The sequence below is a fragment of the Gadus morhua genome, chromosome 10 (assembly GCF_902167405.1).
Source record: "Gadus morhua chromosome 10, gadMor3.0, whole genome shotgun sequence".
In the NCBI taxonomy this organism is placed as follows: Eukaryota; Metazoa; Chordata; class Actinopteri; order Gadiformes; family Gadidae; genus Gadus; species Gadus morhua.
In genome coordinates, this window is record NC_044057.1 from 10441443 (window position 1) to 10455979 (window position 14537).

Consider the following 14537-nt stretch of genomic DNA (forward strand, 5'->3'; position numbering starts at 1 on the left):
GCCCTCCGCTGCGCGTCGGGGCCGGACAACGCCCCCCCCCCTTAACAGTGGTGTAATGAGCACATACCACAGCCTGTCGTGATCTATTGCTTAATTATACAACGGGTGGCTTAAATCCAGCGATCTGATTGGTTCATAACTGTTGTATAATGAGCGTATACATAACTGCTATGATGCCCAATTATTTTGTGAAAGTTTGCATATCAATCCGCGCCTGGAAGTAGAAACGGTAACAAATTCTAAAAGTAGTTGTATTAAAGCAGTAGCGCAGTTCACTGAAGCCTAAAAATATGTTGAATGACGGAGAGGGTGTAAATGTTGTTACTCCGGGAGTGAGCAAGGCGATGGAGAGACTAACGAAAGCTTAGGCACGCGGTGAGTGAACCGCTCCATAGTATAAATTGCCGGCGAACCGCTCTAGCCGCGCTTTCTCTCGGAGGGACGCTAAAGTGTGCTGCATAGCGACCGTCGTGCATTTTGAAGGCAGCCAGGAGGGACTACTTTTCTGTATTCTTTAATAAAACAGCTACTTTGACTTTCTTGTTTTTTTTTTTAAATGTAGTGTATCCATGACTTTTTTGCCATAATAGTAACCGTTGTATAAAAGCAATAGATCACTTCAGTCAGTGATATGTGCTCATTATACCATTGTGAAGGGGGTCGCCGGCCCTCCACTGCGCGTCGGGCCGAACAACCCCCCTTAACAATGGTATAATGAGCACATACCACAGCCTGTTGTGATCTATTGCTTAATTATATCATCGCACACGCAGGCACACATTTGATAATAATAATAGTAAATGAAATTTATTTCATTTAACATTAACAATTAACATTAACATTTGACGTCTCAGATACAGCACCGCGGAATGCTTTGCGCTTTTCATTCAGTGGTCACTTTATTTGTTTCCAACCATTTACATTTTCTTAATTGGTGTGCATGTTTACATTGTTTACTCCATTTAGACTCGAATTCAAAGTTCAAATCCCTTCACTTGATCCCTTCACTTGCCATTTAACATCTCTTTACGTCTTAAACTATACTTTTATTAAAAAATATCTTTTCAACCTCACATTGCACTACAGCACTCACCGCATTTTCTGCAGGAAATTCATTTTCTAGTTCTTTCTGTGGCACAATAAGTCCTCCATACTTTTCTATTTTTACTTTGAACAAATTATACAGAGTAGAAATCATGAATTCATGTGTTAAAGGTTATTTGTCTCAACACAGACATTTTTTTTAAATGTAATTCATTCCCGTTAATTGAATAGTATTGCATGGTACAACCCGTTAATACCATTAACCTTTAGGCACTTGTACTTAAGTAAAATAAAGGTCTAAAGTAGAGTTTCATTGGGCCATAGTCATGTGTTTGTAGTAGTTATGTATTTGATGTGTTTTTCTGATTTAGGTTTCAATTCATAGTTCCGAAGAGGTGGCAGAGAAATAAACCAGTATGCATCCACTTGGCTGGGACTGGAGACCATGTATGTATTTGTTATTTTTATTTAATCCTTGCACTTAAGAAATTACTTTAAATGTATGTTTTTTCGGAGGGAATAACACTTCCTCAATTGATAATGTTTCCCTACCATTGAATTTCCTCCTATCTGCACACTCTGAATCACAACATGATCATTCTGGGAGGAAGGATTATTCTTGTTTTTTCTCCGCAGAGAAGACGCCTATTCTGTTTAATCAACATGACAGAGTTCACAAATCAGTTGGAGGGACGCCCAAAATACCAAAAAAACTTTATTCTAATACACTGTCCAAATCTCAATTAGTACTTGTATATTCATGTTGTAGGCTCCATTTTGGTGTAAATATACTCGGTGGTAGTTTTGACCAGTACACATTATGAAAGTTAATTGAATCTGTATTATATAGTCAATGTTTAGTCAGTTGAACTTGTATTATAAACAGTGTATGTTAGTTGAACCTGTATTATATACAGTGTATGTTGGTTGAACTTGCATTATATCAGAATCAGAATCAGAAAGGATTTAATTGCCAAGAAGGGTTTTACACCAACCAGGAATTTGGCTTGGTGAATAAGGTGCATACATTAAGACAATAATAATGAACAATGAACAAACAGTGATATATATATAACACAATATAAACAAGCAGGGACATAAGTGATTAATTAAAAATAGGATAAAATAGAATAAATTAAAAGATAAAGTAAAAGATACTTAAAAATGAATTTACAAATTGGTGATGGGTATGAGTGCCAGAGTCAGTGTCAGTCTGTGGGGGTGGTGGTCTTCGGACCTGTTAAGGAACCCAACTGAAGAGGGGAAGAAACTGTTCAAGTGGCGGGAGGTTTTGTATGGAAAGCCAAGAAGGCCACTAACTGGCCCTAGAATGGCGCGGTAAAAGTGCAAAACCGCACGGAAACCGTACGGAATCCGTGCGGTTTGGCAGGAATTCTGTACGGTTTTTGAATGACGCACGCCTCATGCCCACAGCACCGTCAGTCAAAGGACGTGGGAAGGTGTGGCTGACGGATGGGGGAGTAGTCTTTGCAGAGGCATCCGTCAGCAAATCAAATCGCTTCGCCGGGTTCTTCCCGCTTCTTCCTGCTTGTTGTGTTGTCATTGCAAGATTTCCCGCTTTCCAGTATCGTCAGAGCCCGAGTCGCGTCACAGTGCTTAAATTTGCATACGCGATCTGATTGGATGACGGATCCGTCGCTGCCGAAAAATTTGAACATTTTTCTACTTTTTGACGGAGCCGAAGGCTCCAACGGAACGGACGGATCCACAATGCATTGCGCATCCGTCCCCATTCAAATTCAATGGGGATCAGTCAACGGACGGAGGTAGTGGGCATGAGGTGTAAGTTATTCACTCCGGTTATTAGTTATTCACTCCGGCTATTAGGTAAGCAGAACGAGCCCCTCCCTCTTCTTTGCTTGACCACTAAGTTTGAAGGCTGTCCAACCAATCAGTGAACAGAAATACCAGACTGCAGTGCATCCATGTTTCGCCGTAACATAAAGCTGTGTTGTCTTTACTAGTTTCACTACAATGTAATGACCACCACTAGCTAGTGGAAAATACATTTGTGTCTAGTACAGTGATATATTTGTATATGTTAGGCTATATATTGAGATGGCAGTGTGCGAAATACCCGTCAATATTCAGGGATGTCCTAGCTGGCCTAGCTGTGCAGTAGCCAGCTAGGCCATAACATTACAATATTTCATGGATGCAAGCAAGCCAAAACTATCAATCTATATCTATAGCCTACATGAAAACACACACACACACAAACAAACAAACAAACAAACAAACAAACAAACAAACAAACAAACAAACAAACAAACAAACAAACAAACAAACAAACAAACAAACAAACAAACAAACACACACACACACACACACACACTGGTGAAGCAATAGGAGCCTGCACTGGCTAAAGTTGTCGGGATGCACGTTATTTTATAACAGGGAGAGGTAAAGTTGTGCATTACAATGCAAACACGACAATAATTGGCACCATTCTTGCGCACTCAGAAGAACATGAACTGAATAAATGCCAGGTAATAATAATAATAATAATAATAATAATAAACTAGAACTGCAAGCAGTTATGCAGGGGTCCAAGAAGTGTGCATTTCGCCGGCACAACGCAACAAGAAATGTGCATTTTGCTGGCACAACGCGAAGCAAGTATTCAAAACGCTACCGTGAACAACATGTGGATATAAAGGTTTTGACTGTGGGAGCTTCGGTGTGGGAGTTATAGCCCAAAACGCGTTTTCAGAACATTCCATTGGCCAAATAGGAGATAGACAATGTCGTTGTTTTTTGGCGCCGCCCTGTGGCGAAATTTTTAATTTTCCAAAGACAATTTTCCTTTGCCAAATAACTCCCGCCCACATTAATAATTCTTGGCCATATTTTCTATATAGATTCGGGTTTGCCCCTTGATGGTTTCCCTTGAGTTTGAAGTACATTCCTTTGGCCAATTAGAAGATATACAATTTCCTCGTTTATTGCGCCCCCTAATGGCGAAATATTCCGAATTCTTTATTGAACGCCATTAAGGGTAGCACCGACATGTGTCTAAAATTTGGACTTGATCCGATGTCTAATTTTGGTATTTTCTGAATTTTTGCGTATCGACGAAAAACGTAGCTAATAAACAAATATTCAAAACGCTACAGTTTCGTAGTCGAAGGTCGGATCAAAAAGTGTTTGAGTTTTTCTTTTCGTGTTCGTCTGACGATGTCGTGTGCAAAGTTTGGTGTCGATTGGTCAAGAAATGTGGGAGGAGTAGGGAAAAAACAGTTTTGCGGTTTTCGCGATTTTGCGAAAAAAAATTCTAGACGCAAATGGGCGTGACCTATGTCAAAAGATGCAGCAGACTCCAGTGAATATGTGGGTACAAGTTTTTGACTGTGGAAGGTTCGGTGTGGGAGTTATAGCCCCAAACGCGTATTCCTTGGTATAGCGCCACCTAGTGGCCGGCATGTCTGGATTTTGTCGTCTGCATAGTCTTCACGTACCTGGATCTAGTCATGTAATTGGCGTGTGTGCATTATTTACGGTTTGGGCTGTAGTAGCACTTTTATTGCTGGAATAATAATAATAATAAATATAGCTGCGAGCAGCAATGTGGGTGTCAAGCATAATCGAACTCGGTAGGCTAATTCTGCCGGATGGACGCAATCGGCCAGGGGGCTACATGACGACCGCCTCGGAAATCGGCAATACCGACAGCCGGTGGGATGAGTAAATGGGAAAAGGACCCCACCTAGAGGTAAGGGCGCAATACAGTCTGCCTGACAGAACAAATGTCACAAATACATAGGGGTATTCGGAACAATATCTCTAAAAGAGACACAATGTAAACAAGCATCCGTTCTGGAGGTGGTTCGTGAAGCATCTAATCAAGAGGGAATTGCAGTTTATATAGTAGGTGGGCGGAATGGTAAATTTAGTCATTGTTGCATTATACATTAAGTACCGCTTGACGCCACACGAGTGCAGTGTCTGCCCATTAATGAGCGCCACACGAGTGCAGTGTCTACCCATTAATGAGCAACGTCAAGTTTGATTGGCTGTCACGGCCAAACGGTTTTGAATTTGAGAAAGCTGTTTTATACATTTGTTCAGCTTGGTCGGAAGATCATATATGCAAAGTTTCATGAAGATTGGACATAATTTGTGGCCTGTGGGAATTTACAACTAATTTTGACAACTTTCAACATGGCGGCCAAGTTCTGATGTTACAATGAGAAATAATTTATAAGCTATATAAGGAGGTCTGGCAGTATCCTCAGACATTAGAAATAAGTTTGAAATGTACTCATGTGAAGAGAGAGGAGTTAAAACACGTCTTCATTAATTATAGCGCCCCCTAGAGGTCAATGGTCACCAAATTCATTGAGTGTCCCCATGATGATGTTATGGGTCTACATATCAAGTTTGGTTATGATATGTCAAAGAGCTGCTGAGATATTGGCGTGTTTCCGGTTTGGCGGCTTCACGGTCGAATATCATTGGCTGTCGCGGATATTTCTGCAAGAAATAATATACTAGCTACACGGGGAGGTCTAATAGTATCACCAGACATTGAAAATAAGTTTTAAATGGACTCATGTGAAGAGAGAGGAGTCAAAACACATCGACCATAATAACAGCGCCCCCTAGAGGTCAAATGTCACCAAATTCATTCAGTGTAATCTTTATGGGGTCATGGGTCTAGGTACCAAGGTTGGTTATGATATGTCAAAGGGCTGCTGAGATATGGGCTTACATCCGGTTTGGCGGCTTCGCCGCCAAATTTGATTGGCTCTAGCGGGCAAACGGTTTTGAATTTGAAAGGTCCATCATATGTTTTGCATCAAGCATCGCCGGATGATCATGTGTGCCAAGTTTCGAGATGATTGGACAAGATTTGTGATATAGGTAGCACTTTGAAGGTTTTTGACATAAACCAAGATGGCGGAAATATACGTCATGGCGCAATGACGTCATAGGGTTTGTTGAACTGGGCTTGGTTCAAGAAATCCAATGATACCTGGTTTGTGAATATTGGTCAAATAGGTCGAAAGTTATGAACATTAATGCATGTCCAACTTTGACCTGTTGGTGGCGCTAGAGCTGTTGGGCTAGCGACCTGAGATTGGCTCAATAAGCTAATGGGGCTGTCCTGAACCAGTGTGCCAAATTTCACAACTTTTCACCAAGCGGTTCTATGGGCTGCCATTGACTCCAATGGCAGCATAATAATAATAATAATAAATATAGCTGCGAGCAGCAATGTGGGTGTCAAGCATAATGGGACTCGGTAAGCTAATTTTGCCGGGCGGACGTAATCGGCCAGGGGGCTACATGACGACCGTCTCGGAAATCGGCAATACCGACAGCCGGTGGGATGAGGAAATGGGAAAAGGACCCCACCTAGAGGTAAGGGCGCAATACAGTCTGCCTGACAGAACAAATGTCACAAATACATAGGGGTATTCGGAACAATATTCCTAAAAGAGACACAATGTAAACAAGCACCCGTTCTGGAGGTGGTTCGTGAAGCATCTAATCCATCGGGAATTGAAGTTTATATTGTAAATCGGCGTAATGGTAAATATAGTCATTGTTGTAGTATACATTAAGTACCGCTTGTCGCCACACGAGTGCAGTGTCTACCCATTAATGAGCGTCGTCAAGTTTGATTGGCTGTCACGGCCAAACGGTTTTGAATTTGAGAAAGCGGTTTGATACATTTGTTCAGCTTGGTCGGAAGATCATTTTTGCCAAGTTCTATGAAGATTGGACATTGTAGTGTTCTCGTGCAGTGTGTTGTAACCCTGACTTAACACAGAGTTAAACCGTAGCCAATGAAGACAGAGTCGTAGTAAGGTTGACCATTTACTGTCACAATTCCTCATGAACAGACGGTGAAAACTGCAAATAAAAGAATACAAAAATACTGAATGTACATTTGACTAAACAGCATGTTGTACATAGTTGTAAATAATAATATGAACTGTCTAACACTGCATGAAGACATTCTGATGCCAATTGCATTGATTTTAGTTTGTACACAATTGCTAACCAAAACGTTTTTAACAACACATCAAACATTATTTTTAAATAAATCCACTCTAATATATTATCTTAAACATGTCTTGCATTGATTAAACAAACTTACGGCATTGCCTCTTAGATGCTTTCATGTGGATGCTAGCGGATTACAATCAGAAGATGCACATGTCTGCCATTCCTTCTACAGAGGTAAGATTTTTAACAGGAAATTACGTCACAGGAAGTGACTAAACCGGAAGTGAAATAATAACAAACCTAAAACGGCAAAATAATATGAATTTATACATTGGCTTATTTTAACTGTAAAGTAATTATTCACATCCGTTTTTACATATACATATTTAAGAAATCAATGTAAGAATATTAAATGAGTGCCAGGAGAGACAACACAGACATAATTTGTGGCCTGTGGAAATTTTCAACTGATTTTGACAACTTGCAACATGGCGGCCAAGTTCTGATGCAATGAGAAATAATTCATAAGCTACATAAGGAGGTCTGGCAGTATCCTCAGACATTAAAAATAAGTTTGAAATGTACTCATGTGAAGAGAGAGGAGTTAAAACACGTCTTCATTAATTATAGCTTCCCCTATAGGTCAATGGTCACCAAATTCATTGAGTGTCCCCCTGATGATGTTATGGGTCTATGTATCAAGTTTGGTTATGATATGTCAAAGGGATGCTGAGATATTGGCGTGTTTCCGGTTTGGCGGGTTCGCGGTCGAATATCATTGGCTGTCGCGGATATTTCTGCAAGAAATAATATACTAGCTATACGGGGAGGTCTAATAGTATCACTAGACATTGAAAATAAGTTTTAAATGGACTCATGTGAAGAGAAAGGAGTCAAAACACATCGACATTAATAACAGCGCCACCTAGAGGTCAAAGGTCACCAAATTCATCCAGTGTAACCTTTATGGGGTCATGGGTCTATGTACCAAGGTTGGTTATGATATGTCAAAGAACTGCTGAGATATGGGCTTACTTCCGGTTTGGCCGCTGCGCTGCAAAATTTGATTGGCTTTAGCGGGCAAACGGTTTTGAATTTGACAAATCTATTCGATGTTTTTCATCAAGGATGGCCAGAAGATCATGTGTGCCAAGTTTCGAGATGATTGGACAAGATTTGTGATAGGAGTAGCATTTTGAAGGTTTTTGACATAAACCAAGATGGCGGACATATACGTCATGGCGCAATGACGTCATAGGATGTGTTGAACTGGGCTTGGTTCAAGGAATCCAATGATACCTGGTTTGTGAAAATTGGTCGAATAGGTCAAAAGTTATGAACATGAATGCATGCCCAACTTTGACCTGTTGGTGGCGCTAGAGCTGTTGGGCTAGCGACCTTAGATTGGCTTAATGGGCTAATGGGGCAGTCCTGAACAAGTGTGCCAAATTTCACAACTTTTCGCCAAGCGGTTCTATGGGCTGCCATTGACTCCAATGGCAGCATAATAATAATAATAATAAATATAGCTGCGAGCAGCAATGTGGGTGTCAAGCATAATCGGACTCGGTAGGCTTATTCTGCCGGATGGACGCAATCGGCCAGGGGGCTACATGACGACCGCCTCGGAAATCGGCAATACCGACAGCCGGTGGGATGAGTAAATGGGAAAAGGACCCCACCTAGAGGTAAGGGGGCAATGCAGTCTGCCTGACAGAACAAATGTCACAAATACATAGGGGTATTCGGAACAATATCAACAAAATAATTTACAAGATATATGGGGAGGTCTGACAGTATCATTAAACATTGATAATAAGTTTGAAATGTACTCATGTGAAGAGAGAGGAGTTAAAACACGTCTTCATTAATTATAGCGCCCCCTAGAGGTCAATGGTCACCAAATTCATTGAGTGTCCCCATAATGATGTTATGGGTCTAGGTATCAAGTTTGGTTATGATTTGTCCAAGGGATACTGAGATATTGGCGTTTTTCCAGTTTGGCGGCTTCGCGGTTGAATATCATTGGCTGTCGCGGATATTTGTGCAAGTTATAATATACTAGCTATACGGGGAGGTCTGATAGTATCACCAGACATTGAAAATAAGTTGTAAATGTACTCATGTGAAGGGAAAGAGGTCAAAACACATGGACATTAATAACAGCGCCCCCTACAGGTCAAAGGTCACCAAATTAAATCAGTGTCACCTTTATGAGGCCATGGGTCTATATACCAAGTCTGGTTATGATATGTCAAAGGGATGCTGAGAAATCGGCTCACTTCCTGTTTGGCGGCTTTGCCGCCAAATTTGATTGGCTTTAGCGGGCAAACGGTTTTGAATTTGACAAATCTATTCGATGTTTTTCATCAAGGATGGCAAGAAGATCATGTGTGCCAAGTTTCGAGATGATTGGACAAGATTTGTGATAGGAGTAGCATTTTGAAGGTTTTTGACATAAACCAAGATGGCGGACATATACGTCATGGCGCAATGACGTCATAGGGTTTGTTGAACTGGGCTTGGTTCAAGGAATCCAATGATACCTGGTTTGTGAAAATTGGTCGAATAGGTCAAAAGTTATGAACATGAATGCATGCCCAACTTTGACCTGTTGGTGGCGCTAGAGCTGTTGGGCTAGCGACCTTAGATTGGCTTAATGGGCTAATGGGGCAGTCCTGAACAAGTGTGCCAAATTTCACAACTTTTCGCCAAGCGGTTCTATGGGCTGCCATTGACTCCAATGGCAGCATAATAATAATAATAAATATAGCTGCGAGCAGCAATGTGGGTGTCAAGCATAATGGGACTCGGTAAGCTAATTTTGCCGGGCGGACGTAATCGGCCAGGGGGCTACATGACGACCGTCTCGGAAATCGGCAATACCGACAGCCGGTGGGATGAGGAAATGGGAAAAGGACCCCACCTAGAGGTAAGGGCGCAATACAGTCTGCCTGACAGAACAAATGTCACAAATACATAGGGGTATTCGGAACAATATTCCTAAAAGAGACACAATGTAAACAAGCACCCGTTCTGGAGGTGGTTCGTGAAGCATCTAATCCATCGGGAATTGAAGTTTATATTGTAAATCGGCGTAATGGTAAATATAGTCATTGTTGTAGTATACATTAAGTACCGCTTGTCGCCACACGAGTGCAGTGTCTACCCATTAATGAGCGTCGTCAAGTTTGATTGGCTGTCACGGCCAAACGGTTTTGAATTTGAGAAAGCGGTTTGATACATTTGTTCAGCTTGGTCGGAAGATCATTTTTGCCAAGTTCTATGAAGATTGGACATTGTAGTGTTCTCGTGCAGTGTGTTGTAACCCTGACTTAACACAGAGTTAAACCGTAGCCAATGAAGACAGAGTCGTAGTAAGGTTGACCATTTACTGTCACAATTCCTCATGAACAGACGGTGAAAACTGCAAATAAAAGAATACAAAAATACTGAATGTACATTTGACTAAACAGCATGTTGTACATAGTTGTAAATAATAATATGAACTGTCTAACACTGCATGAAGACATTCTGATGCCAATTGCATTGATTTTAGTTTGTACACAATTGCTAACCAAAACGTTTTTAACAACACATCAAACATTATTTTTAAATAAATCCACTCTAATATATTATCTTAAACATGTCTTGCATTGATTAAACAAACTTACGGCATTGCCTCTTAGATGCTTTCATGTGGATGCTAGCGGATTACAATCAGAAGATGCACATGTCTGCCATTCCTTCTACAGAGGTAAGATTTTTAACAGGAAATTACGTCACAGGAAGTGACTAAACCGGAAGTGAAATAATAACAAACCTAAAACGGCAAAATAATATGAATTTATACATTGGCTTATTTTAACTGTAAAGTAATTATTCACATCCGTTTTTACATATACATATTTAAGAAATCAATGTAAGAATATTAAATGAGTGCCAGGAGAGACAACACAGACATAATTTGTGGCCTGTGGAAATTTTCAACTGATTTTGACAACTTGCAACATGGCGGCCATTAATGAGCGCCACACGAGTGCAGTGTCTACCCATTAATGAGCAACGTCAAGTTTGATTGGCTGTCACGGCCAAACGGTTTTGAATTTGAGAAAGCTGTTTTATACATTTGTTCAGCTTGGTCGGAAGATCATATATGCAAAGTTTCATGAAGATTGGACATAATTTGTGGCCTGTGGGAATTTACAACTAATTTTGACAACTTTCAACATGGCGGCCAAGTTCTGATGTTACAATGAGAAATAATTTATAAGCTATATAAGGAGGTCTGGCAGTATCCTCAGACATTAGAAATAAGTTTGAAATGTACTCATGTGAAGAGAGAGGAGTTAAAACACGTCTTCATTAATTATAGCGCCCCCTAGAGGTCAATGGTCACCAAATTCATTGAGTGTCCCCATGATGATGTTATGGGTCTACATATCAAGTTTGGTTATGATATGTCAAAGAGCTGCTGAGATATTGGCGTGTTTCCGGTTTGGCGGCTTCACGGTCGAATATCATTGGCTGTCGCGGATATTTCTGCAAGAAATAATATACTAGCTACACGGGGAGGTCTAATAGTATCACCAGACATTGAAAATAAGTTTTAAATGGACTCATGTGAAGAGAGAGGAGTCAAAACACATCGACCATAATAACAGCGCCCCCTAGAGGTCAAATGTCACCAAATTCATTCAGTGTAATCTTTATGGGGTCATGGGTCTAGGTACCAAGGTTGGTTATGATATGTCAAAGGGCTGCTGAGATATGGGCTTACATCCGGTTTGGCGGCTTCGCCGCCAAATTTGATTGGCTCTAGCGGGCAAACGGTTTTGAATTTGAAAGGTCCATCATATGTTTTGCATCAAGCATCGCCGGATGATCATGTGTGCCAAGTTTCGAGATGATTGGACAAGATTTGTGATATAGGTAGCACTTTGAAGGTTTTTGACATAAACCAAGATGGCGGAAATATACGTCATGGCGCAATGACGTCATAGGGTTTGTTGAACTGGGCTTGGTTCAAGAAATCCAATGATACCTGGTTTGTGAATATTGGTCAAATAGGTCGAAAGTTATGAACATTAATGCATGTCCAACTTTGACCTGTTGGTGGCGCTAGAGCTGTTGGGCTAGCGACCTGAGATTGGCTCAATAAGCTAATGGGGCTGTCCTGAACCAGTGTGCCAAATTTCACAACTTTTCACCAAGCGGTTCTATGGGCTGCCATTGACTCCAATGGCAGCATAATAATAATAATAAATATAGCTGCGAGCAGCAATGTGGGTGTCAAGCGTAATCGGACTCGGTAGGCTAATTCTGCCGGATGGACGCAATCGGCCAGGGGGCTACATGACGACCGCCTCGGAAATCGGCAATGCCGACAGCCGGTGGGATGAGTAAATGGGAAAAGGACCCCACCTAGAGGTAAGGGCGCAATACAGTCTGCCTGACAGAACAAATGTCACAAATACATAGGGGTATTCGGAACAATATCTCTAAAAGAGACACAATGTAAACAAGCATCCGTTCTGGAGGTGGTTCGTGAAGCATCTAATCCAGAGGGAATTGCAGTTTATATAGTAGGTGGGCGGAATGGTAAATTTAGTCATTGTTGCATTATACATTAAGTACCGCTTGACGCCACACGAGTGCAGTGTCTGCCCATTAATGAGCGCCACACGAGTGCAGTGTCTACCCATTAATGAGCAACGTCAAGTTTGATTGGCTGTCACGGCCAAACGGTTTTGAATTTGAGAAAGCTGTTTAATACATTTGTTCAGCTTGGTCGGAAGATCATATATGCAAAGTTTCATGAAGATTGGACATAATTTGTGGCCTGTGGGAATTTACAACTAATTTTGACAACTTTCAACATGGCGGCCAAGTTCTGATGTTACAATGAGAAATAATTTATAAGCTATATAAGGAGGTCTGGCAGTATCCTCAGACATTAGAAATAAGTTTGAAATGTACTCATGTGAAGAGAGAGGAGTTAAAACACGTCTTCATTAATTATAGCGCCCCCTAGAGGTCAATGGTCACCAAATTCATTAAGCGTCCCCATGATGATGTTATGGGTCTATGTTTCAAGTTTGGTTATGATTTGTCAAAGGGATGCTGAGAAATTGCCGTGTTTCCGGTTTGGCGGCTTCGCGGTCGAATATCATTGGCTCTCGCGGATATTTCTGCGAGAAATAATATACTAGCTATACGGGGAGGTCTGATAGTATCACTAGACATTGAAAATAAGTTTTAAATGTACTCATGTGAAGAGAGAGGAGTCAAAACACATCGACATTAATAACAGCGCCCCCTAGAGGTCAAATCTCACCAAATTTATTCAGTGTCACCTTTCTGGGGTCATGGGTCTATGTACCAAGGTTGGTTATGATATGTCAAAGGGCTGCTGAGATATGGGCTTACATCCGGTTTGGCGGCTACGCCGCCAAATTTGATTTGCTGTAGCGGGCAAACGGTTTTGAATCAATCGATCAATTCGATGTTTTGTATCAAGCATGGCCAGAAGATCATGTGTGCCAAGTTTCGAGATGATTGGACAAGATTTGTGATAGAAGTAGTATTTTGAGGGTTTTTGACATAAACCAAGATGGCGGACATATACGTCATGGCGCAATGACGTCATAGGGTGTGTTGAACTGGGCTTGGTTCAAGGAATCCAATGATACCTGGTTTGTGAATATTGGTCGAATAAGTCGAAAGTTATGAACATGAATGCATGTCCAACTTTGACCTGTTGGTGGCGCTAGAGCTGTTGGGCTAGCGACCTGAGATTGGCTTAATGGGCTAATGGGGCTGTCCTGAACCATTGTGCCAAATTTCACAACTTTTCGCCAAGCGGTTCTATGGGCTGCCATTGACTCCAATGGCAGCATAATAATAATAATAATAATAAGAATTCGTACGAAAACAATAGGTTGTCTCGCAACATAGTTGCTTGACACCCAATAAATATAGCTGCGAGCAGCAATGTGGGTGTCAAGCATAATGGGACTCGGTAAGCTAATTTTGCCGGGCGGACGTAATCGGCCAGGGGGCTACATGACGACCGTCTCGGAAATCGGCAATACCGACAGCCGGTGGGATGAGGAAATGGGAAAAGGACCCCACCTAGAGGTAAGGGCGCAATACAGTCTGCCTGACAGAACAAATGTCACAAATACATAGGGGTATTCGGAACAATATTCCTAAAAGAGACACAATGTAAACAAGCACCCGTTCTGGAGGTGGTTCGTGAAGCATCTAATCCATCGGGAATTGAAGTTTATATTGTAAATCGGCGTAATGGTAAATATAGTCATTGTTGTAGTATACATTAAGTACCGCTTGTCGCCACACGAGTGCAGTGTCTACCCATTAATGAGCGTCGTCAAGTTTGATTGGCTGTCACGGCCAAACGGTTTTGAATTTGAGAAAGCGGTTTGATACATTTGTTCAGCTTGGTCGGAAGATCATTTTTGCCAAGTTCTATGAAGATTGGACATTGTAGTGTT

General features: G+C 41.3%; 1 protein-coding gene across 4 annotated transcripts in view; it reads left to right on the forward strand.

Moving 5' to 3' along the window:
* The window catches only part of abhd18 (abhydrolase domain containing 18), a 182447-nt gene that overhangs the window by 48501 nt on the left and 119409 nt on the right, over nucleotides 1-14537 (forward strand). For all 4 annotated transcript variants that reach the window (XM_030369227.1, XM_030369226.1, XM_030369228.1 and 1 more), the window contains exon 5: nucleotides 1416-1491. In XM_030369227.1, coding sequence (XP_030225087.1) covers nucleotides 1416-1491 — 76 coding nt within the window. The remainder of the gene's footprint in view (nucleotides 1-1415; nucleotides 1492-14537) is intronic.